Source organism: Gymnodraco acuticeps, unplaced genomic scaffold (assembly GCF_902827175.1).
Source record: "Gymnodraco acuticeps unplaced genomic scaffold, fGymAcu1.1, whole genome shotgun sequence".
NCBI classification, from domain to species: domain Eukaryota; kingdom Metazoa; phylum Chordata; class Actinopteri; order Perciformes; family Bathydraconidae; genus Gymnodraco; species Gymnodraco acuticeps.
In genome coordinates, this window is record NW_022990441.1 from 1088188 (window position 1) to 1109912 (window position 21725).

A 21725-nucleotide genomic window follows, 5' to 3' on the forward strand; every position below is an offset into this window, starting at 1 on the left:
ACATTTTAGTTTTTTGTAAGAATTTCTGCCATTTATGTCAGACAAAAAACAACACAAGAACCTAATCAATTTGGTCGGAACACCCTAAACATAAAAAAATCCACTTATTCCTTTTGCAGATATACCTAGTTATATTTTGCTACATTATGTTTCAGCATTTCGGTCAACATGACTTTTAAAAGATAAGAGATCTCTTCTGGTAACTGGTGTCTCTCATGCTACCTTCCTGTCTTATTGGCAGGCTCGTAAATTAGACAACTTACATCATTGTTTCTATTAAATTGTCTTTTGCTTGTTTTGTTGGAAAAATAAATGACATATTTAAGCTAGTTACAAACTTAGTTAACGTGCTAGACTTTTTAAGCAAGCCTACTTAATTAACCCGCAGAAAGAGAAGCAAAAATGCATATTTGCTATTGTCATACAGTATGACAATAGTAAATATGCATTTTTGCTTCTCTTTCTTTCAGTGCTGGAATTGGGCCGGTACTCACCGGTACGCAGTACCGGCACTTCTGGTTCTGACCCATGGAGTACCGGCACTTCTTGCTCAGTACCGGCATGCTGGCGGTACTCCGGTACTCATGCACCGTGCCAGTACTCAACACTCTCCCGCCGTTCTTATTATACATCCATATATATATATACAGCCGCCCGGTACTCAGTAGATGCGTCATGAGGTGCCGAACGGACATTCTCATCGCTCTAACCGCTGGAGTTTCACAGCGGCTGTCAGCTGTTTACTCCTGTCATTCAAACAGAACGTGCTGGAGAGGGGGCGGGGCTTATCTTCTCCATGTAAATACTGTGGTGGAAACGACTATGTCAAAATTAACCTATTTGACCGTGATTTAATAGTGATACACGTTTCAAAATAATAATAATAATAATAATAATAATGCCGAAGTAACAACATACTGAAAACTGTTAGTAAAACCATGTTTTAATGCTTTACAATTTACATACCTAGATGCACGTGTGTTGTGTTTATGCAGTGCAACTCCCACCCAGTGGGTGGCTATGTAGAGTGATAGAACAGAGCAGGCACGCCCCCGAGAGAAGGAAAGCAAGTCACGTCACAAATTAGCATTTCTAAAATGTTAGCGTGGATTAATAAAAGTGCAAAAAGACAGCGGTTGTCGCCGGAAGAAACTTCAAATACAGAGAATGCTGTGCCTGTGTTGGAAATTGTGTCTGATGGGGAGCTTTCTTTGGTTGATCCTCCTGCTCCAAGTTCTAGTGCATTAGCACTAGCTCCGCCGCCTCCTCCAGAGCCTCTAACGTTAGCTGCTGCTGGCGCAACTGCCACCACCAACACCGGGCAAAGCGATGCACCTGACTGCTGGACAACGAACCAGGTGCAATATTTTTGCAAGACCAATGCATGGCTCCTTCTTAAAGATAAGAAGCTAGGATGTCGGATATGCAGAGATGTCAAATCTTTGGGAATACACACTGGACAAGGACTGAAACTGTCAACTGAATGGGGTGAGTGTGCAGTGTCTCATTTCGGTGTTGACAAGGGCAAACAAGCTAGCCTGAGAAAAAAAATCAAAGAACATAAAGAATCACAAGTCCATGTAGAAGCTGCTGACATCCTTACATCTGCTTCACGTGAAACTATTCAACATCAAGTGCAGTCTATGCATAAATCTGAATTAGACACCACTATCAGAGTTTTTCGAACGGCATATCAAATTGGCAAACATAGCCGGCCATTCACAGACATGCCAATTGATTTGAATGTACAGAAACTGAATGGGCTGAACGTGGGCAGGGTTTTGCACTCCAATAAAACCTGTGGCGAAATCATCGACCACATAGCTCATGAGCTGAAGAAAAAAATGGCAAAAGACATTACAGAAAACCAAAGAAAACTCTGTGTTTTGGTCGATGAATCTACCACTATTAGTGGTAAAACGGTGCTTGTTGTGTGTCTATGCTCAGCATTAGCTGATGCTGAGCCCGAAACGTTTTTTTGGGAGCTGATCGAGTTGGATGGAACAACGGCTGATGACATCACAAAGGCGTTAATGGAGTGTCTTGGAAGAGATTTTAACGAGGACTTTTTAGGTCAGTGTTTCGTTTCTTTTGCATGTGATGGGGCTTCAGTCATGCTAGAGAAGAGAACAGGCGTTGCTACCCAGTTATGTAGTAAATTCCCAAGCCTGTTTGTGTGGCACTGCTCCAATCATCGTCTAGAGCTGGCAGTTGGGGATGTGGTCAAGGAGGTCTCAGGGCTCAATAATTTCCAGATCTTTTTTGACAAACTCTATTCCTTGTTCCATGCCTCCCCCAAAAATCAGAGGCAGTTAGCGCAGTGTGCGCAAGCAGTCGGACAGCGTCTCCTGGTGATAGGGCGTGTTTTGTCCATCCGCTGGGTGGCTTCAAGTGAAAGGAGCGTCAGAGCAGTCTGGGAAAACTACCGAGTGCTTCATGATCACTTCACAAATGCTGCAAACGACACGAGCAGGGATTCCAGAGACAGAGCAAAGTACAAGGGCCTGGATGATGTGCTCACATCTGCAACGTTTGTCAGCAATCTGGGACTGATGTACGATGCGCTCACAGAGCTCAGCGACCTCTCTCGGCAACTCCAAAAAAGAGAGATGACACTGCCTACAGCAGATAGGCTCTTAACTCGAGAAATACGAGTTTTTGAATCCATGGTCACCATGCCTGGCCCACACATGACTACAGTTCATACAGCTCTAGCTGAGAAGTCCTTCAAGGGTGTTACCCTGCGTGAGAATGGCAGGCTTGTACAGATTCATGCAGGTCAGTTTTTCCGCAGTATGGTAGAGAATCTGAGACACAGAATGACTTCCACAACCTCCTCTCATGTCAGCACAAGAGAAATCCCATTACATGGCCGGGAGGCCCGGGACAATCAGCTAATCCAGGACATGAAAGTTATCCATCCTGGAAGTTGGCCTGAAGAGGAGTTAGACGTACAGTATGGGGACGTAGAGGTGCTACGTTTGTGCGAAGTGCTGAAAGTGGACAGAAGAGAGACTGTTCAGGGCTTTCGCGAATACAAGGAAACCAGGGCATCCCGTACACCTGCTGCCATGGAGCCTCTACTGAAAGCAGTCCGAACCATCGCTGTCTCCACTAGTGAGTGTGAGCGGGCATTCAGCTGCATGAACGATATCCTTACTGCAAAAAGGAATGCTCTCTCTGTCAGCCGACTGTCCAGCCTGGTTTTCATTAAATGTAATGGACCATCACTAGGACAGTTCAATCCGGAACAGTATGTGAGGTCCTGGCTGGCAAAGGGAAGGAGAAGTGCTGATGAAAGAGCCTGTCCAGCTCCAGCCCCTGATACTGATGTCCCCAAGGCCTTCTGGAGCCTTTTCTAACAATGTGAAGTATATTGCAAAGCAGCTCACCCAGTGAGAAGACTTTTGGCATAATGTGCCGATTTGTACAGATCCTGGAGATAGAAGGACTTCAGACCAACCAGGGAGTTATCTGATCAGCTTGGTGTTCAATGTAACTCTTTACCATGGCTCAGACTTTGTTACTTGCAGTTACAGTTTCTCATTTTAGATTGTGCAAATTTTGCATTTGTTTTTACATGTTCTTTGTTCATGCTCTTTATCATTTTTCTGAGTTGGAAAGTTAGATTGCATCATAGTTTACTTTATACATATTTGTATTCTTCAGTGGTGAAGTATATTGCAAAGCAGCTCAGCCATGTGAGAAGACTTTTGGCACTTTTTCGTTTTTCGTTTTCTGAGTTGGAAAGTTAGATTGCATTCAAAATGTACAGAAATACTTAATTTTGTTAAAGCTTTTTATAAAAAATGCTTCTGACCAGAGCTTTGTTTCCTTGTCATTAATGTTGAACACCACCAGAGGGGCTCTCACCTGAAAGGTCTCTGCTTCATGTGTCTTCAGCAGAAGATCTAGACTTTGATTGCTATATTTTCAGTTAATATTGACCTTACTGAGCTTTAGCCATATCCGCTGCCTATCATAAAAAATGTTAAGTACAGTGAACCTTTCTAAAATATACAGTAGTAAAGAGACAAACCCACCAGCATTATAGTAGCCAAATTCTTGTTTGTGGGCTGTATATATAAAATTGACTTGAAAAAGTTGCTGATTTTAGAGTACTGGCACCTTTTTCATTCCAATTCAAGCACTGGTCATACTGATACCTCCGACAGCAGGAGAACAACAGGTAGGCTGCAGAATCTCGACATAACAAGAAATAGCCATGTATTAGCCCATCAAATAATAAAAACTTAGACAGTTAGTACTTAAGTAAAAACGTGTTTTTGATAAGTGTTTTTCATCATGACATTTTTTATCTAAATTGAATATATTTTGAGGAGATGAGGAATATCTGATGGTTCTTCATCTTTCAAGACAATTACATTGACTTTATCTTGTGTTTAATCATTATCTTATGAGCCTGCATCGAAATCCATAAATGAACTTCTTGTGCAACTCAATCAGCTGTGCTACGTTTCAGTTTCGTTTACCCCTTGTCAGTGAAGACAACGAAAGTTATGCGTGATGTTCAAGTGCAGATGGGAAATTGGAACATTCATTACAGTGATGTATTCGGGTTTGTGGGAATTAGTGGTAGTACAATAATTAAGATACTTTAAAGTAAAAAAAAATACAGTGTAATATAGTCCTGCATTCAAGATGACCTAAATTGTAAAAGAATAACATTGCATTAAATGAAACCAGTAAGTAAATGACATGGTCGTAGGAAGCATCCTGAATGTGGGGGGGACATTTTTAACGGGGGTTGTGGGGGTCCCTCACCACGAAAAAAAAAATAGATTTCCTGTATTCTGGTGCATTTTAACAGGTGGTTTGATACTTTTATGTGGCTATACTAGCATGAGGAATGATGGGTACATTTTGTAATTTCATCCAGTAGTAAAGAAAGGAAACATATTTGATTATTAATTCAGAGCCGTCTTTGAATTAATAAAAAGCAGTTTAAATGCCCATTTTTTGTACATTTATATACAACAATAAATATTCGTGAGAACCGCAGTGACGCGTCCTAAAACCCGGAAGTAAGTTAGCATTTTTAGCACTTCCGGTTCCTTTGTCAAAAAGCAATGCATTTTCTCCATAGGGTTTTGGAAAATAGCTCGAAATAAGGTCTGTGGTTGACACAAATTTAAGAGATAAATCACGTTTTGTTCTACAACATTAAATACATCAGCAGTGACCCCACTGGTGATTTTTGAAGAGTTTGAAGAGTCTGAAAAACGATGGTTGTTACCGAGTGGCTGAATAGGACTACAGAAATGGTCGAGGCCGTTGTACGTCATTACGCTGAACACGTAAACACTCCCGCTAAGTTTGTTTTCCCCTGTGTTCTGTTTGAAAGCAAGTAGGCTTGTTTGAGACAAGCGAGACCTGCGCAGACCTGCGCAATAGCGATCAACGTCTTGCTAGTGCGTTGCATGATGGTTGGTAATTTTGTCCGACTTGCTCTGGAGGCTCGCCTACATGAGACGTTGAAATCTCGCGGGACAAAGACGCCCGCAGCCTTAAGAGCGAGGCGCGGCGAATCGGCGCAGTTCCTCTCCACGGGCTGCGGAAGCGAAATGCTTGATGGGAAACGACTCGCTGGTATCTCGAGCTGAGCGCTCATTGGTGGTTTTTACCACGTGCTGCTGATGAAACTCTCCAATTGGCTCGGCAAAAGTTTGTTGTTGTTTTATGTCAGTTTTACGTCGCCCCTTCCGTTCACATTTTTCATCACCGTTCCACAATGTTTATCATGAAATTAATATCTATATATTTTATACTATACTTGCACTGCTTACCGTTTTCATACTTTATATATCTTAGCATATTCATACACACTGTTCATACTCACAGGCTGCTCATACCCGGCGCCGTGGGAGGGCCAGGGAGGGCCAGGCCCTCCCATTTGATATTCCTGCCCTCCCCAAATAAACACGTTTTTTATTATTTAAAACTTTAAAAGAATATATATATATATATATATATTTTTTAAATTATAAATAAACGGTGAACTGTTATGGATTTGTTTATTGTGCATTCTGTAGACTCCCATTTCTGTTTGAATTACAAAATGGACATCAGAAATTGGCTTAAAAGGTCTAAGGATTTATTAAAACGAAATAGCGATGAAATAACTGCAGTCGATGGTACTGCTGGCGACCCTGCACCTGCCGTTGCAGCAGCACGCCTTAATGTCACAAGCTTGACCTCGGCAAACCCCGGGGCTGAGTTAGCGAGCCCAAGCCTTGACTCATCAAGGCGGCCGCCACCAACGCTGTCCTCCGAGGCACAGCTCCTTGTGCTCCTACCATCACCACCTGCGTTGCCACACCCTGTACCACACCTGCCAGCATCCTCCTGCTCCGTATGGTTATTTTCATTTATGTTGTTTTTTTTCTGCACAGTGTAGAGTCTTGTTGTGATGAGAGGAATGGAGGTATTTAATAAAAACCTTTTTCGCTGGAGAATAGCTAAAGAAGTCCTGTCACAAGTTAATCGGAGAGGATCACAGCTGGCCACGGATCTCGATGCTGCATTCGGGCTGTGAGTAAACAACTTGTGTCTTATTTTTAGGCTGTCTGGAGGTATGGACAGCTATCAAAGCTACTAAACATCACATTAACAACGATGTACAAATGAAAGTCGGAGAAAAATACATATTTGAAATGATTTATTCACGTTTGCAATGTTTTGAACAGACATCCCCAGTCACCGCATTGTCATTTTGTAGTCCTCGCTGTAGCTACGCGTCCGGATATCGGCATCCCAACCACAACCTCACACACTGGTACTGAATGTGCATCAAAGTGTTCCCATGGAGCCAAATATACCAAAAGATAAATGTAAACAACAAAAGAAGCGATCGAAATGTGTATTTCCTGGTTATTCGACAATGGCTCCTCAAAGTACAGGCCCCATTCCTACCGTTAACGTAACGTAACGAGTTCCCCGGTGTAACCAGTTAAACGGTAACACCGGAGCCTGAGAAACTCCACCGGCGGTCATGCGAAGGCTTAAGATGCCCTCACGAATGGCCCGATGTTGCTACGATCAGAGCCGAATTTGAACATTTCCTTTATCGTGTGTCCATCTGGTTGTTTTATTGCACAACAAAATCATGTAAACATATTATGTAAATAACCCAATTTGTGTTCTGTGAAACTGAAAAGGATATAATATATTATTTTGAAGGCGAGTTGACAGGAAGTTGTTGTTGCTATGGAAACAACAACATGACGGAGAAAACGTAATATCTTCTACATATAAAGATGGAGAAAGTAAAGAACAAAGTCTGAAGATATCAGTACAGTATCATAGTACTGTAACATAATTGTTTGTGTTACTTTCGTTGCAGTTGTATGTCTTTAAATGTAATGTAAATGTTGCCTTTGTGTGTGGTTCGGGGCCATCATCGTGCGAAATTCACAATTCAATATTCGTGTGTCCATCGGGTGTACATTTCGGGACAGTGTGACAGGGGCTTAACAGGATGCTTGTAGCTGACCGGGTGTTGTGCTTCGGGGGTGTGCGGAGTTGCAGTAATTGTGTGAGGTAGAAGGGGGTGAAAACCACCCTTGAATTATGGGATTGGAGACAAAAAGCTTTAGGAATCCAGACTATAACATATAATAAGTACCCTGTATCAAGATTGATGCAAAACAAGTGAAATTTGACCTTTTTAGAGAGATTTAGAAAAAGAAAACCCACCTACAGTATGGGGTCATTTGGGTGTATTTGCCATATCTCTGGAACCCATTGGTCGATGTTGGTGTTTGACACCTCTTTTGAACCGTTAGAGCCAATAGAATCGAGAGGAAGTTCCTAAATCCATCTAAACATTACCATTGGTGAATGAGAGTGATGCGCAGCCAGCATGTCCAAAACCGGAAGCTCTCATACACAGTGATGATACTTATATCATTGGAATCTGTGGAATCTCAGCTTATGATATGTTTGTGCAGATTCGATGAAGTATAACATATTTCTACCGTGAGTTAAGTGCGTTAGCACTCTTTCGCTTAGTGCTAATTCATACGCTTGGTGTTAGAGTTGTGTTTTGTTTCGGTAGAAATGGTTCATATCGTCAGTTAGCTGAGTGTCTTCCCGTTAAGTGGGTATGACACATTAATAGGTTGTCAAATGTTAAGAAGCCCTGAGACACAGTTTTGTGAAAATGTTGCTTAACAGGTTAATGTTTAAACAGATCTAATAAATGTTAACTGTTTAAATATATATCCTGAAATGTTCCTGTTATTTAGGGGTGATAGAAGCTAAGGAATTGTTTTAGTTTTTTTGAATTAAGGTTATTTTTTTGCCCCTAGTGGCTAAAACTGCACATCACACTGAGACTCTTCTGGAAACTATTTCTATATTTAACGAATCTTTTTTTTTTTTAACCAGATCTAATAGCTGTTAAAGGTGGGGTAGGTAATTTTGGAGAAACCAGCTAGAATGCGCTAGAATTTGAAAATACACAGCCGGAAAAAATCTGCCACTTCCTCACAGAGCCCCTCCTCCAACACACACGAACGCGCACATGACCAATGAGGGCACAAGATAAGTTTGTGCACAGATGGAAGGCTGACAGGCAGGTAGGCCATCCAGTTATTTTTGCCGGGCCGGCTCAGATGATTGGTCGTGCTTTTTACAGCGCCACGGCTTCCACAGATGACATTTTGTAATGGATGTAAAGACTGAATCTAACTAGATGTTGTTCTTCTCTAGAGGGCAATACTGCACAATCACTGTGAGTTTAAGTCTCTACTGGATTTATTTGTATGCGTAATGGATCAGGTTTTTTTTTAACTGTAATGGCTTGAAATCGCCTACAGTATGTTCTGGGTGACCTTTTAAATTGAACCAGATCTTTATTTTGCTACCCTTTTCCTGTTTTTTAGGAGTGCTAGAAGCGAAGGAATTTTAAAATGAAGGTAATTGTTTTGCCCCTAGAGGCTAGACTTTAGCCTAAAAAAATCTATACTATTACTACTACTACTACTACTACTACTACTACTATTACTACTACTATACTAACAATACTCTAGCCGCTTAAGTGTCTACTGGATTTATTTGTATGCGTAATGGATCAGGGTTTTTTTTTTTAACTGTAATGGCTTGAAATCGCCTACAGTATGTTCTGGGTGACCTTTTAAATTTAACCAGATCTTTATTTTGCTAACCTTTTCCTGTTTTTTAGGAGTGCTAGAAGCGAAGGAATTTTAAAATGAAGGTAATTGTTTTGCCCCTAGAGGCTAGACTCTAGCCTAAAAAAAACTATAATATTACTACTACTACTACTACTATTACTACTACATTACATTACATTGCATTTAGCTGACGCTTTTATCCAAAGCGACTTACACATTCGACCAGGAAGACACAACCTTGAAGAAAACAGAATCATATAAGTACATCAGGTTTCATAGAGCCAAAACATTTCAAGTGCTACTCAACTGGCTTTAGATAAGCCAGTCCTTTATTAGTATATAAGTGCTTTGTTAATAGTTCTATCGCTCGAAGTGGAGTCGAAAGAGATGAGTTTTCAGTCTGCGCCGGAAGATGTGCAAGCTATCTGCTATCCTGATGTCAATGGGGAGCTCATTCCACCACCCTGGAGCCAGGACAGCAAACCCACGTGTTTTTGCCGATGGGAACTTGGGTCCCCCTCGCAGCGAGGGCGCAGCGAGTCGTTTGGCTGATGCAGAGCGTAGTGCACGCGCTGGCGTGTACGGTTTAACCATGTCCTGGATGTACGAAGGGCCAGATCCATTCGCAGCATGGTAAGCAAGTACCAGTGTCTTGAAGTGGATTCTAGGAGTTACCGGAAGCCAGTGAAGGGAGCGGAGGAGCGGAGTGGTGTGGGAAAATTTAGGAAGGTTGAAGACCAGACGAGCCGCTGCATTCTGGATGAGCTGCAGAGGTCGGATGGCACATGCAGGTAGACCAGCCAGGAGGGAGTTGCAGTAGTCTAGGCGTGAGATGACGAGAGCCTGGACCAGAACCTGCGTCGCTTTCTGTGTCAGCTGGGGACGTATCTTCCTGATGTTGTAAAGCGTGTATCTGCAGCAACGGGTTGTGGCAGCTATGTTTGCAGTGAAGGACAGGTTGTTATCTAGGGTATACTACTATACTATACTAACGATACTCTAGCCGCTTAAGTCTCTACTGGATTTATTTGTATGCGTAATGGATCAGGGTTTTTTTTTAACTGTAATGGCTTGAAATCGCCTACAGTATGTTCTGGGTGACCTTTTAAATTTAACCAGATCTTTATTTTGCTACCCTTTTCCTGTTTTTTAGGAGTGCTAGAAGCGAAGGAATTTTAAAATGAAGGTAATTGTTTTGCCCCTAGAGGCTAGACTCTAGCCTAAAAAAAACGATACTATTACTACTACTACTACTACTACTACTACTATACTATACTATACTAATGATACTCTAGCCGCTTAAGTATCTTCTGGAACCTTTGTTGATGTTTAATAAATTGATCTTATAAATGTTAACTGTTTAAATATATATCCTGACTGAATGTTATTATATGTTATTGCTCACTCATTTTGAGCTTTAGTCTGTTCTGGAAATGTTTTTATGTCTTACTAAAATCTGTTGTTGTTTATCATGTTTTCTAAAGTTTCATTGTCAAGGCTGCCTTCTTGGTAGTCGTCGGGGACATCTGGGACGATACTAGAAAGGAAATTAATGAATCTTCTCCACCATGGTGTTTTCAAGGCGGCTATCTCCTGAACACAACGTTCTTTCACTTGTTGGAGTTCACGGATTCTCTCAAGCAAAGTCATTATCTCTGAATCCTTCTCAACAAAAATGCGTTCCTTCTGTTGTTCCAGTTCGTGATTTCTCTCATGCAAAGTGACTATCTCTGAATCCTTCTCCTCAACAAAGCGTTCCTTCTGTTGTTCCAGTTCGTGGTTTCTCTCATGCAAAGTGACTATCTCTGCATCCTTCTCCTCAACAAAACGTTCCTTCTGTTGTTCCAGTTCGTGGTGTCTCTCATGCAAAGTGACTATCTCTGAATCCTTCTCCTCAACAAAGCGTTCCTTCTGTTGTTCCAGTTCGTGATTTCTCTCATGCAAAGTGACTATCTCTGCATCCTTCTCCTCAACAAAACGTTCCTTCTGTTGTTCCAGTTCGTGATTTCTCTCATGCAAAGTGACTATCTCTGAATCCTTCTCCTCAACAAAGTGTTCCTTCTGTTCTTCCAGTTCGTGGTTTCTCTCATGCAAAACTACTATCTCTGCATTTTTCACCTCAACACAACGCAACTTCTCTTGTTTGAGTTCCTGGTTTGTCTTTTGCAAGGCAGCTATCTCTGCATCCTTCTCCTCAACACAGGGTTCTTCCAGTTGTTTGAGATCCTCTGCTTTGTCATTATGATGCATCTTGAGGAGCTTTTCATATTTCATGTTCAGTTCCTCATAGTTTCCGCGCAAAACTTTCTGCTCAATTTTCAGGGCATTCATTTTAACATTGTGCCTCACTTCTGGTTCCACCTTCACCTCATTTTCCTTCTTGTCCACCTTCGCCTCCTTCTCCACACAATGCTCCTTCTCTTGTTTCAGTGTTTGGTTTTCCTTCAGCAAAGCAGCTATCTCTGCATCCTTCTCCTCAACATAACGTTCCTTTTGTAAATGGAGTTCCTGGTTTCTCTCACACAAAGCAGCTATCTCTACAGATTTCTCCTCAACATAACGTTCCTTTTGTAAATGGAGTTCCTGGTTTCTCTCACACAAAGCAGCTATCTCTACAGATTTCTCCTCAAGACAACGCTCCTTCTGTTGTTGGAGTTCCTGGTTTCTCTCACACAAAGCAGCTATCTTGACAGTTTTCTCCTCAAGACAACGCTCCTTCTGTTGTTGGAGTTCCTGGTTTCTCTCCCGCAAAGCAGCTATCTCTACAGATTTCTCCTCAAGACAACGCTCCTTCTGTTGTTGGAGTTCCTGGTTTCTCTCACGCAAAGAAGCTATCTCTACAGCGTTCTCTTCAACACAGGGTTCTTTCAGTTGTTTGAGTTCCTGGTTTGCCTTTCTCAAGGCAGCCATCTCTGCTTCGACCTTCTTGTGTGACCTCTGGAGCATTCCGTATTTCATGTTCAGGTCCTCATTGTTGACGCGCAAGACGTTGTGCTCAATTTTCTGGGCTTTCACGTTCACATTTTGCCCAGATAGCTCAGCTGCATTCTCTGTATATGCTTTCAGCATCGCTTCCTTCTTCTTAGCGCCTTCAATCTCAAGCTTATTCCTTAAAGTCCTTTCCTGCTCCAGCAACATCTTGATTTCCTGATTTTCTTTTTGCAGAATCTCGAGCTTGACTTCCATCTCATCTCTATTGTTCATCTCCATCTCTACTGCGGTGATGAAATGACCTGTTGTTAAGCAAACTGAATATAATTGTTCAACTGAATTAAAGCCACAAAAATGGAGTTCACTTAGATTATCTCGTTAAAATAGACGTGCAAGTCTACCTAATGTTAGCTTGCTACAAAACCTATTTCTGCAATGATCTGACACTAGCTGGAACAGTTCCTTCTGCCTTCTGACTGATGCTCTGATGCTCTGATGAATTCACCGTCACAGCTGAGACCTGCAAACTTCTAAAGCATCAAGGCAAAGATGATGTCATCAATCTGAAGGTTCCATTTGCTGATGTCAGCGAATGCATCAGCTGACAGGAAGTAAGAATGGACCCATGCTGTTGCCTAGCAACGCAATTCTGTTTAATACATAATATTAAGAAATGTAAACGATCAAAATGCTTTATTAAGTATAATGTATGTTTGTGAAAGAGACAACCAAAGGAAACTGGTGTCATGATTCTGTTCACGTCTCCTCTCTCTGTCCTTCACGTACGTGCTTTCGTTTTTTAACCTCCTCCCATTTACTTCACGGTGGGAGACAGGAGATAATAAGGGGAGAAAGGAAGCAAGCTCATTGAAAACCAACAAGATGCAGCCGTACAGTCAGCCTGGACAGTTTAGTGATTCACTGCCATCCCCTAAAAGCTGTTAAACTTGTCACTTTGTGTTTCACAAATGTAGGGCTTTGTCGCTAATGAGTTGTGGAATGATCAATCCCAGCATTAGAACTTTTACACAAAGTGAGCAATTGATTTGTTATGAATCTAATTAAAAACAGCTTCATCGTACAATTATATAACAAACAATCTGGTAATGTTAAAACCCTTTTAGTACAAGAGGGATCTTACAATAAAGAAAATATGCAAACACTGGTTTAGAGGGAAAGTGTATACAAATGCAATGTTGACCCCTTGTCCCACACTGCAGGACAGTGTCATAGACTGGACTGAATACATGTCGGTCATCTGGCTCTTCCAATTCACCTTATCCAATAAACGTCATAAATCCAAGAAAGCGAACCCATTTTAGGCTTGAGTAATTATAGACAATTATAAGCAAATAGCTGTATGGAACAGTGTTGAGCTGATAGTACAGTTATATTTAAAAAGTAAGTAGGTCGTTATTAAAAAGAATAATGATAAATTAAATAATAAGTAGGGGAAAAGACTACATGGCAGATCCAGATAGAGCTAATTATTGTTCTTGAGATCCTTAGTCCAGCGGAGGTCTTATGGAATGAACAGAGCTCTGTGCCCATTTCTAGAGAAACTGCGTAGGCTACACCACGAAAGAAGGCATCTGGATCTGTGGGTGGAGATTACGGGTGTTATCCTACATGATGTCATGGGCTTTTCCCTGCTGCTCACAGACCTAGAGGCCACCCGCAATACCAATTCAGGCCATGGCATAAATTGTAGGTCCTTTCCTCATTACCTTTCCGTTTACTTATATGCACCACTGCCATGCTCACCTTTGCACTGGCTCTACATTTTGATCTGAACTACAAACCTGTTAAATTCCGTGACTGTGAATCTTGCGCGCTGTTGAGGTGACAGCATCTTTCAACAGAGAGCCAAATTAACGCTGTGATGACACACATAGTCTCACAACATTAAAACATGCGAGGCACACGCAGTGGTAGCTAGTAATGAGGCTTCGTAATGTGCACTCCAGTTTTAGGAACAGGTGTTAATTGTGGTATGGAGACGGTTTCTGGTTATGACAGTGAGTGATGGCAACCAACATGTGAAGGAGAAACATGGAATGTACTCGCTGAAGAACTGTAGAAGGGTTTTTGGAATTCAGTTCTTGAAAGCATGTGGATGCAGGTTTGCTTTCTTGATAAGGCTTCTGTGTTTTGCTCAAATGTCAAAGATGATTCCAAGATATTCACACCATCCAACTCCTTGTCTGGACTGCATCCTGAAATCAACCACCAACCACCTCTGAGTGAAATTGAAATCCAGCATTGTATTGTTGCACCATTTAACGTTAAAATCATAGAGAAGAACCGTGTTCCTGCTCAGAGCCTGAGAGAAGCGCTGTGTAGTCAGCACATTTAATGAGTTGGCAGTTTGGATGGATGCTTTCACAGTCACCATAGAGCATGAACAGGAGGAGGGATAGGAAAACACCCTTGTAGTGAGCTTGTGTTGGTTTTCAGTGTGTTTGAGTGACCAGTTTGTTGGCGAGGATGACAGGCTACATGGTGTTGAATCCAAAATAAATATTAACAAATGGAAGCCTGGCAAAGTTCCGCTCTCCTTCAGGTCCCTGTGAATCTAGCAGGACAATTTTAGCATCATGTTCTGTGTATATTTGTACTCATTTTCAATGTTGGTAAAAATATGTTGTTTGTTTCTTTAAAAGCAGCGATGTTTTGACTTGAATACAAGGACACATTCTGGATTACACCAAAGGGGCCTACCCTTCATGGGTGATTTGCAGAGGTTGAATCTAAGATTTAAAAAATGTAAGTCAGGCTCCATTTTAGTATTTCCGATGTGTCCATTGGAGTCCAAACTGTTATCGTTATTTTATTGTTGTTCATAAAGACTAGCTCTCCATCAATATAGGAAAATGTGTCTGCATAAGATTAGGATGCATATAACTATAAAGTATTTTAATTAAAGCTTTGAAGATATCTGAAACAAAAGGGAAATCCCTTTAAAGCTGTTCACTTCTGAGGGAAGAAAGTAGAGTGTAGATGTCAAAGCGAGTCAATAAATACAGTGAGTTATCTGGGCTCCACACAAAGGGAAGGAACATCAACAGGGATTCAAGCTGTGAGTACAAGCCTTCAACAAACCTGACATCCAGCTCCCACTGGGTAACAGGCAGGGGTGACTGCACCACCACTTGTGTGCATCACCCGGGGTCACCTGCCAGAGACAGCCTCACTCCTCTGCCTCCCAAATCTGCTCCATTGTGGCCCAACACACTCCACAGCCATGTGCACAGCCTGGTCTACCGGAGTCACCAGAATTTGCATGTGAGGCGCATCCACTGTCGGCTAGCATTATGGCTGATATCCCTTCTCATTGATTCCGACGTCTTCTCACATTTACATTTATTCATTAGGCAGACGCCCGGCTACCATGCCTCCTGTGCGAGTTGTCTTAGCTCGAGTTTTCTTGGAGTAATGTTCTGACTGTCTGCAACAAGGAGTAAACAACAGCATACTGGTGTCCTTCCTCATCCACAGGAATATGCTGACTGTTAAAGGAGATGTATTTATCAGAGAGAGAAAGAAGGAAGAGAGACACAGGTTAAGACATAGCTCTTGTTTTGAGACCTCTGAATGAGAGGTGCGCCAAGTTGTCTGTAAACCTTAACTAACCTTAACTGAGGGAATACACTAAGCAGTTTAAACCACAACATAGCTGAACTGTGATGCAGATAAGTTCCTACACAATTATACATCCTCTTTGATTTTGAGTTTACATATTATGAAATGAAGGATGTCACGTAATTTTCTTTCTTTTTTTAAGTAAACCCGGCTTTTATTTCACTTAACTTCCCTTAACACTACTTGTTCTTCTTGTTCCTGCAGGTGTTATGTGGATGACAAAGTGTCCAAAGTGGCCTGGCTCAATCGATCCAACATCATCTATGCCGGCCAGGACAAGTGGTCTCTGGACCCCAGAGTAGATCTGGTGACTAAAGGACAGCTCGAGTACAGCCTGCGCATACAGAAGGTAACACTGACCTAGAAACCGGACCAAAATGTTTTGGTTTTTTTATTCTTTGATTTCATCGTTAGATTTAATAACAGCTGCATTTAAAGATGGGAAAGAACCATTTGTTTCTCCTCCTTAGGATTACATTTAAATATTATTAAACATAACCTTCATAAGCATATCTGTTTTTTGTATGTTCATCTATTAATTTTAACCCTTTTTTGTGCTTTAACAACAATAAATAATCATTTGAAAATAAACTAATGTTAGACTGGTATCAGTATGCACCCTCTGCTAGACAGTAAATTAGATTATCCTCCCAGAATGTTAAAGTTATCGTTTTCATTGATTATCAGTTCAGCAAGTCTTATTAAAAAATAATACATGTTTTCATAAAGGGTTAAGTACCTCATCTAAACTGTCCATGCTGGGAGGTCTGCTGAAATGCTGATCGTATCTGTTATGTAATGATGATCATTCATTACTCATGTCTATAAGCTTTGACTTCTTAAAGTTGAATTAATTAATAATAATCAAAACATATTATATTGTAAAGTTGATTGAGATAATTCGACTACTTTCCTGTATAACGTTGTTTCACTGAAGAATCATAAATATTTATTTCGAGAATATTGTGAATGTTTGTCAAAATAAAAATTATAGAGTAGGATCTTGAAAAAGTAACATGTAGGACATTGTTGGCCCGCCAGCAATAATATTTGGCCCGTAATTTTGAGAATCAAAAATAAAATATTATTTTGAGATTTTTTTTTTTTTTTTTTTACAACATAGGACCGACAGTCGCACATCAGGGTTTCCGTTAGCGGCCGATCGATCGGCCGCCGGTCATTATCGGCCGATATTCACTCTTAATAGTTTGATCAGTGCTCTCTAAAAAGGCCGATCAGGAGAGCTGGATCTGATCGATATGGACATAAACGCGAGTGAAGTATAACCGGACGCGAGAGAGAGATCAGATCAGCTGCTGAGTCTGACGGAAACACGCAGCTCTGTATAATCACCTGAAGCCCCGCCCACTGTTTAGCGAGCTGCATGAGAAACTAACGTGCTGTCAGGAGAGAGAGAGAGGGAGGGAGAGAGGATCCGTTTCTCCCGTGTTATTATTCAAAGTTAATGTAAACTTTTGAATAATGTACTTCATCTACTACAAGTAGTTTGTTTGAATGTAATAATTATGTTGTTTGTTGTTAGTGGAATCATTTATTGAAAAATGAATCTGAATGTTTTGATCTGTAACGATTATAAACTGAAGCAATATAAAAATGACTCCCATTAACTGAGTTTTAAACATCAGCATATCCGGTCCTAGTCCGGTGATTACCTGCTAACGGAAACTCTGCTACACAACACAACTCTTATTATTATTATTATTATTATTGAAACATGACCGGTAAGTTTCAAATTTGTCCGGTAAAATAAATTCTGTCCCGAAATATCAGCTTACATTCATAATGTCAGCGGAGGGAGGGGAAGCGGCGCTGTGGAAGAGCAGAGTGGCGAGGGAGAGCTGTCATCTTCCCTTTACAAGCTTCAAACATGTATTTATCGTGTGATTTTGGAAATACAAGTTCCATATTCTGAAAGCCAAGACTTTGTTTATTTAAAATCAAACAAAACACCCGATCCCCGAAAAACTATTTTTTTACGCAAATCCACGTTTATTTTGAAATGAGCCGTTGCGACTTCCGACTGATTTCGATAGAGCGGGTCACATATGGCAAATGTGTGGTTGGGGGGAACCAGGTCAATTAAAGTACTTATTTAACTATTACATACATTGAGTTTGAGTAAAATACTTGGTTACTGATTAATTTAGGTTATAATATATTAAATTGCAAAGCAAAACTGCTGTAATTGATTTATTTTGTCCTTTGATATTTTTTAAAGGGTTTCAACCTGAAAGAATCCTAATGTGTCCTTGAAAAGTTGAAATAAAGAAAAGGAAAAAGGATTCCAGTTGTCCATGCGTCCCCTTTGCCCCTCAAGCCTCTCAAATGGGCAAACACTCAAATAAATGCCAAAAACCCAGAGAACTTGACAATACTTATCAGAATAAAAGTATGTTAAATAACACTGCTACCTATAGTTAATAACTCTACTCAGTGGAGTCTCATCCATTGAGGAAAGGGAGGACCATCCTCCCTACAATTTCAGAGAAAAATAAACTTTGAAGAGAACAATAAATACATCTCAATTTAAAAAATAAGTCTGTTAAAATACAGATAATAGCCCTGGCTTTGGGACTGAAATGGGGCTAGAGAGGACGAGTCTCCCTTTGGGCGGGTCTAGCCAAAGGCTCTGGATTGGGCGAACAGGGGCGCTGCGCCCTCTTACCAAAATCAATTTCTTGAATTAGGCTTTGATTATGTTCTGGCCCGCCATCTTGCGGCTCAGCAAAAAATTGGCCCACGGCCAAACTTACTTGCCTACCCCTGATGTAGGAAGATAAATGAGGATAAGATGCTCTGCCAGGCATATGATAAGATATTTTCAAACTAATGAAAACAATATTGTATTTGTGATTGTGTATAGGTGGATGTTTATGATGAGGGGTCGTACACCTGCTCCATACAGACGAAGCAGCAGCCCAAGACCTCACAGGTCTACCTCATTGTACAAGGTAAGTGGCACCTACACGTAGACACCAGCAGCACACAACACACAACCAATCCACGCCAGCCGTACAGATTTACACTTGGAAATGGTGTCAATATATTATATTCCAAACAGAAGCTAGAACAAATTTGAAATGATTATGTCATATTTATTAAGAGTCAATCGCATCATTGTCCAACTGCACACAAGCAGCAAACAGCAGCGTCACCAAACTCTGTTATTAAACGTTGAAATGTGTCCCTCTAAGGTGCCTGTAAGGAAAATATATGAATATTTATTGTCAGGGAAAAACTGCTCTATGTCACAAACTGCCGCCTACAGCAATATAATGTCTTGTTCCAGTTCAAATTAATCTTGAGTGCACTTCAAAAGCCTTGAGCAGTAATTTTCCATCTCAAAGAAAAAAAAAGTTTTACCTCCTGAATGGAGACAGCCAGAAAGTTGAGAGCAAGAGAGATAAGATGCTGCAGGGTTTGATCTTATAGGCCTGGAGGGTGGCATTTATATATATATATATATATATATATATATATATATATATATATATATTAGGGCTGTCAAACGATTAACATTTTTAATCAGATTAATCACAGTTTAAAAATTAATTAATCATGATTAATCACCATTCGAGGGGGGCCCAGAGAACACTATTATTATCTTTTTATTAATATGGTTTTATTATTATCCTAAAGTAAGTTAATGTAGATGACTCAAAAGTATAATTCCCTGTATTAAAAAAAACGTCACAAAAGAAACAAACCGGTGCTTGTTACTCTGTTTGACAGAATGAGCACCCCTCCCTTCATTCATTGCATGGTATGGGCGCCTGAGCAATGGAGCAAGCAGAGCAGGTGCATCCCCACAATTGACCTTGGGGGAGCAAACGTGTGCTTTTGCACCCCCACTTTTTGATCATATGAAAAATATGATATGTCCCCCCCAATATATCACTGTAAACATAAGTATGTAATTTCAATCGAATTAATAATACGCAATGAAAGAACTTGTGCTGATTATAGACACTTAATAGCGAGTTTTTAAGTTTCCAAAGATTGTGACCCCCCCCCCCCCCGCATTTCGCTCACAATGGTTTGATCAACTGCCTCCCACCCACAGCAGTCCATGCAGGTAGGCTGAGTGTAAATCACCGCGACCAGTCTGTCATTGGTGGCAGAGGCAGACCTTTTCAGTAAGTTGTTCAAACAAAGAATATGTTAGACATGTCTTTACTTCTACCACTCAATACAATAAAACACATTTATAATCATCACCTTCTCTTCATTTTCGCTGCATTGAATTACAGGTCATTCTTTATGTTAGCTAGCGGTTAGTTGACGTTTGCTAGCTAGCTAGTAACATCAACCAGTGTGTGTGTTTGACTAGCTAGCTACCTGGTAGATCGAAGCCCATTAGAGTTTGAGTTTATTAGGATCCCCATTACAGTAGCTGTTGCATGACAACAACTAGTCTTCCTGGGGTCCACACAAAACATAAAACATTAAATTTGACAAGACTTTTACAGAACAGTAAATAAAAAACTGATTTCCGAAGTCCATTTTCCTTCAAGCATTGACTTTCATATTTTCCATCATATACCACTTATTTTCTGATTTCATTTAATTGGAAAGAAAATAATGATAATGATAATAAAATAAGAATAAAGTACTTATATCTATCTGCATTTACAGATGCCAGCCTTCAATTCTCTTAAGGTACAACTACCTGAAATGAAAATAAAAGAAGAATGAATTATAGAATGATAGAAGATAATATGATAGAAGCCCATCTCCTACTGTAACTAACCTGCACACTGTGTGTGTGTGTGTGTGTGTGTGTGTGTGTGTGTGTGTGTGTGTGTGTGTGTGTGTGTGTGTGTGTGTGTGTGTGTGTGTGTGTGTGTGTGTGTGTGTGTGTGTGTGTGTGTGTGTGTGTGTGTGTGTGTGTGTGTGTGTGTGTGTGTGTGTAGCCAGCCAACCAGGTAGAACATGGCAGAAAAAAGAAAAAATCATGTATTCAACCCAGTTCAGTGTATTCATACTGTATTGCTCTCCTGTGTAGAATGATGTGGTGGTGACAGTGCAGACTCAGGGAGGAGGGAGAGAAAGAGACACAAGAGTTACAGGTAATGGCTATATCAGTCAGCTTAAAGTGTAGGATAACATAACAAATTAAGACACAAATACTTGAATAATATATTCCCCCCTCTCCCTTTCTTTACAGAGTAGCATAAAGATTGTGTATTCAAACCAGTTCAGTGTACTCATAAGTGTATTGCTCTCCTTAATGTAGAATGATGTGGTGAATGTGCAGACTCAGGGAGGAGGCAGAGGAAGTGAGAAAGAGACCCAAGAGTTACAGGTAATGGGATATCAGACAGCTTAAAGTGTAGGATAACATCCCTAGTCAAAAAATGCTATAGGAATCTCTATACGTTTTTGGAACCCTATAGGAATCCTTTAGGATCCCATAGGATTTTGAGACAGTTCTGTGCTCTATATTGCAGGAAATTGCACGTACAGGTGTTCATTAAATTCTGCCATGGAGGTGGTCGTGCCTGACCCACTCCAAACCACCCCTTGCCTGCCAGTTACTAATCTTGCAACCCCACTTTCAACTATAACTAGGCAGCACAGCAGCGCACCAGCAGCTTGCAGCTTCAACAGACTGACAGGAAAATGTCCTCTACAGCTCATGAATCAGGAGCTCAGAAACGAAAGAAAAAACGTCAGCAAGAGGAAAATAATAAAAGAGGTCGACAGCTAGTCACCAAGTATTTTCACAAGAAAGGTATTTATTCACAGAACTTGTTTTGAAGCCCATAACAGCTTGGCCAACATTTTGTGGCTGACGTTAGCTACCTGTTGCTATCAAAAATTAGATGAGTGTAGATGAGCCCAGTGAATTTGTATCCAGCAGCTATGCCCTTTTGCTATGGCTAGCTAACCTAACCTGTATAATGTTACATGCTAATCACATCTGCTCTAATGCACAGATGCGGCTTCAGGATCAGTACCCCTTCCCTCAGGCCA

At 40.8% G+C, this 21725-nt stretch overlaps 1 protein-coding gene across 1 annotated transcript; it reads left to right on the forward strand.

The window, feature by feature from the left end:
- Positions 1 to 12302: 12302 nt before the first annotated feature.
- Positions 12303 to 20759, forward strand: LOC117552226 (limbic system-associated membrane protein-like). The gene is made up of 4 exons (XM_034225564.1): positions 12303 to 12697; positions 15933 to 16077; positions 18613 to 18700; positions 20755 to 20759. The coding sequence occupies exons 1-4, from the start codon at positions 12669 to 12671 to the stop codon at positions 20757 to 20759; spliced, it is 267 nt and encodes an 88-aa protein (XP_034081455.1). The 5' UTR covers positions 12303 to 12668.
- Positions 20760 to 21725: the final 966 nt, after the last annotated feature.

Coding starts and splice junctions, on each gene's coding strand:
- LOC117552226 (XM_034225564.1), top strand. CDS start 12,669: ATGTCAGCGAATGCATCAGCTGACAGGAA. Junction 12,698..15,932: donor AATGCATCAGCTGACAGGAA/GTAAGAATGGAC, acceptor TTGTTCCTGCAG/GTGTTATGTGGATGACAAAG. Junction 16,078..18,612: donor ACAGCCTGCGCATACAGAAG/GTAACACTGACC, acceptor GATTGTGTATAG/GTGGATGTTTATGATGAGGG.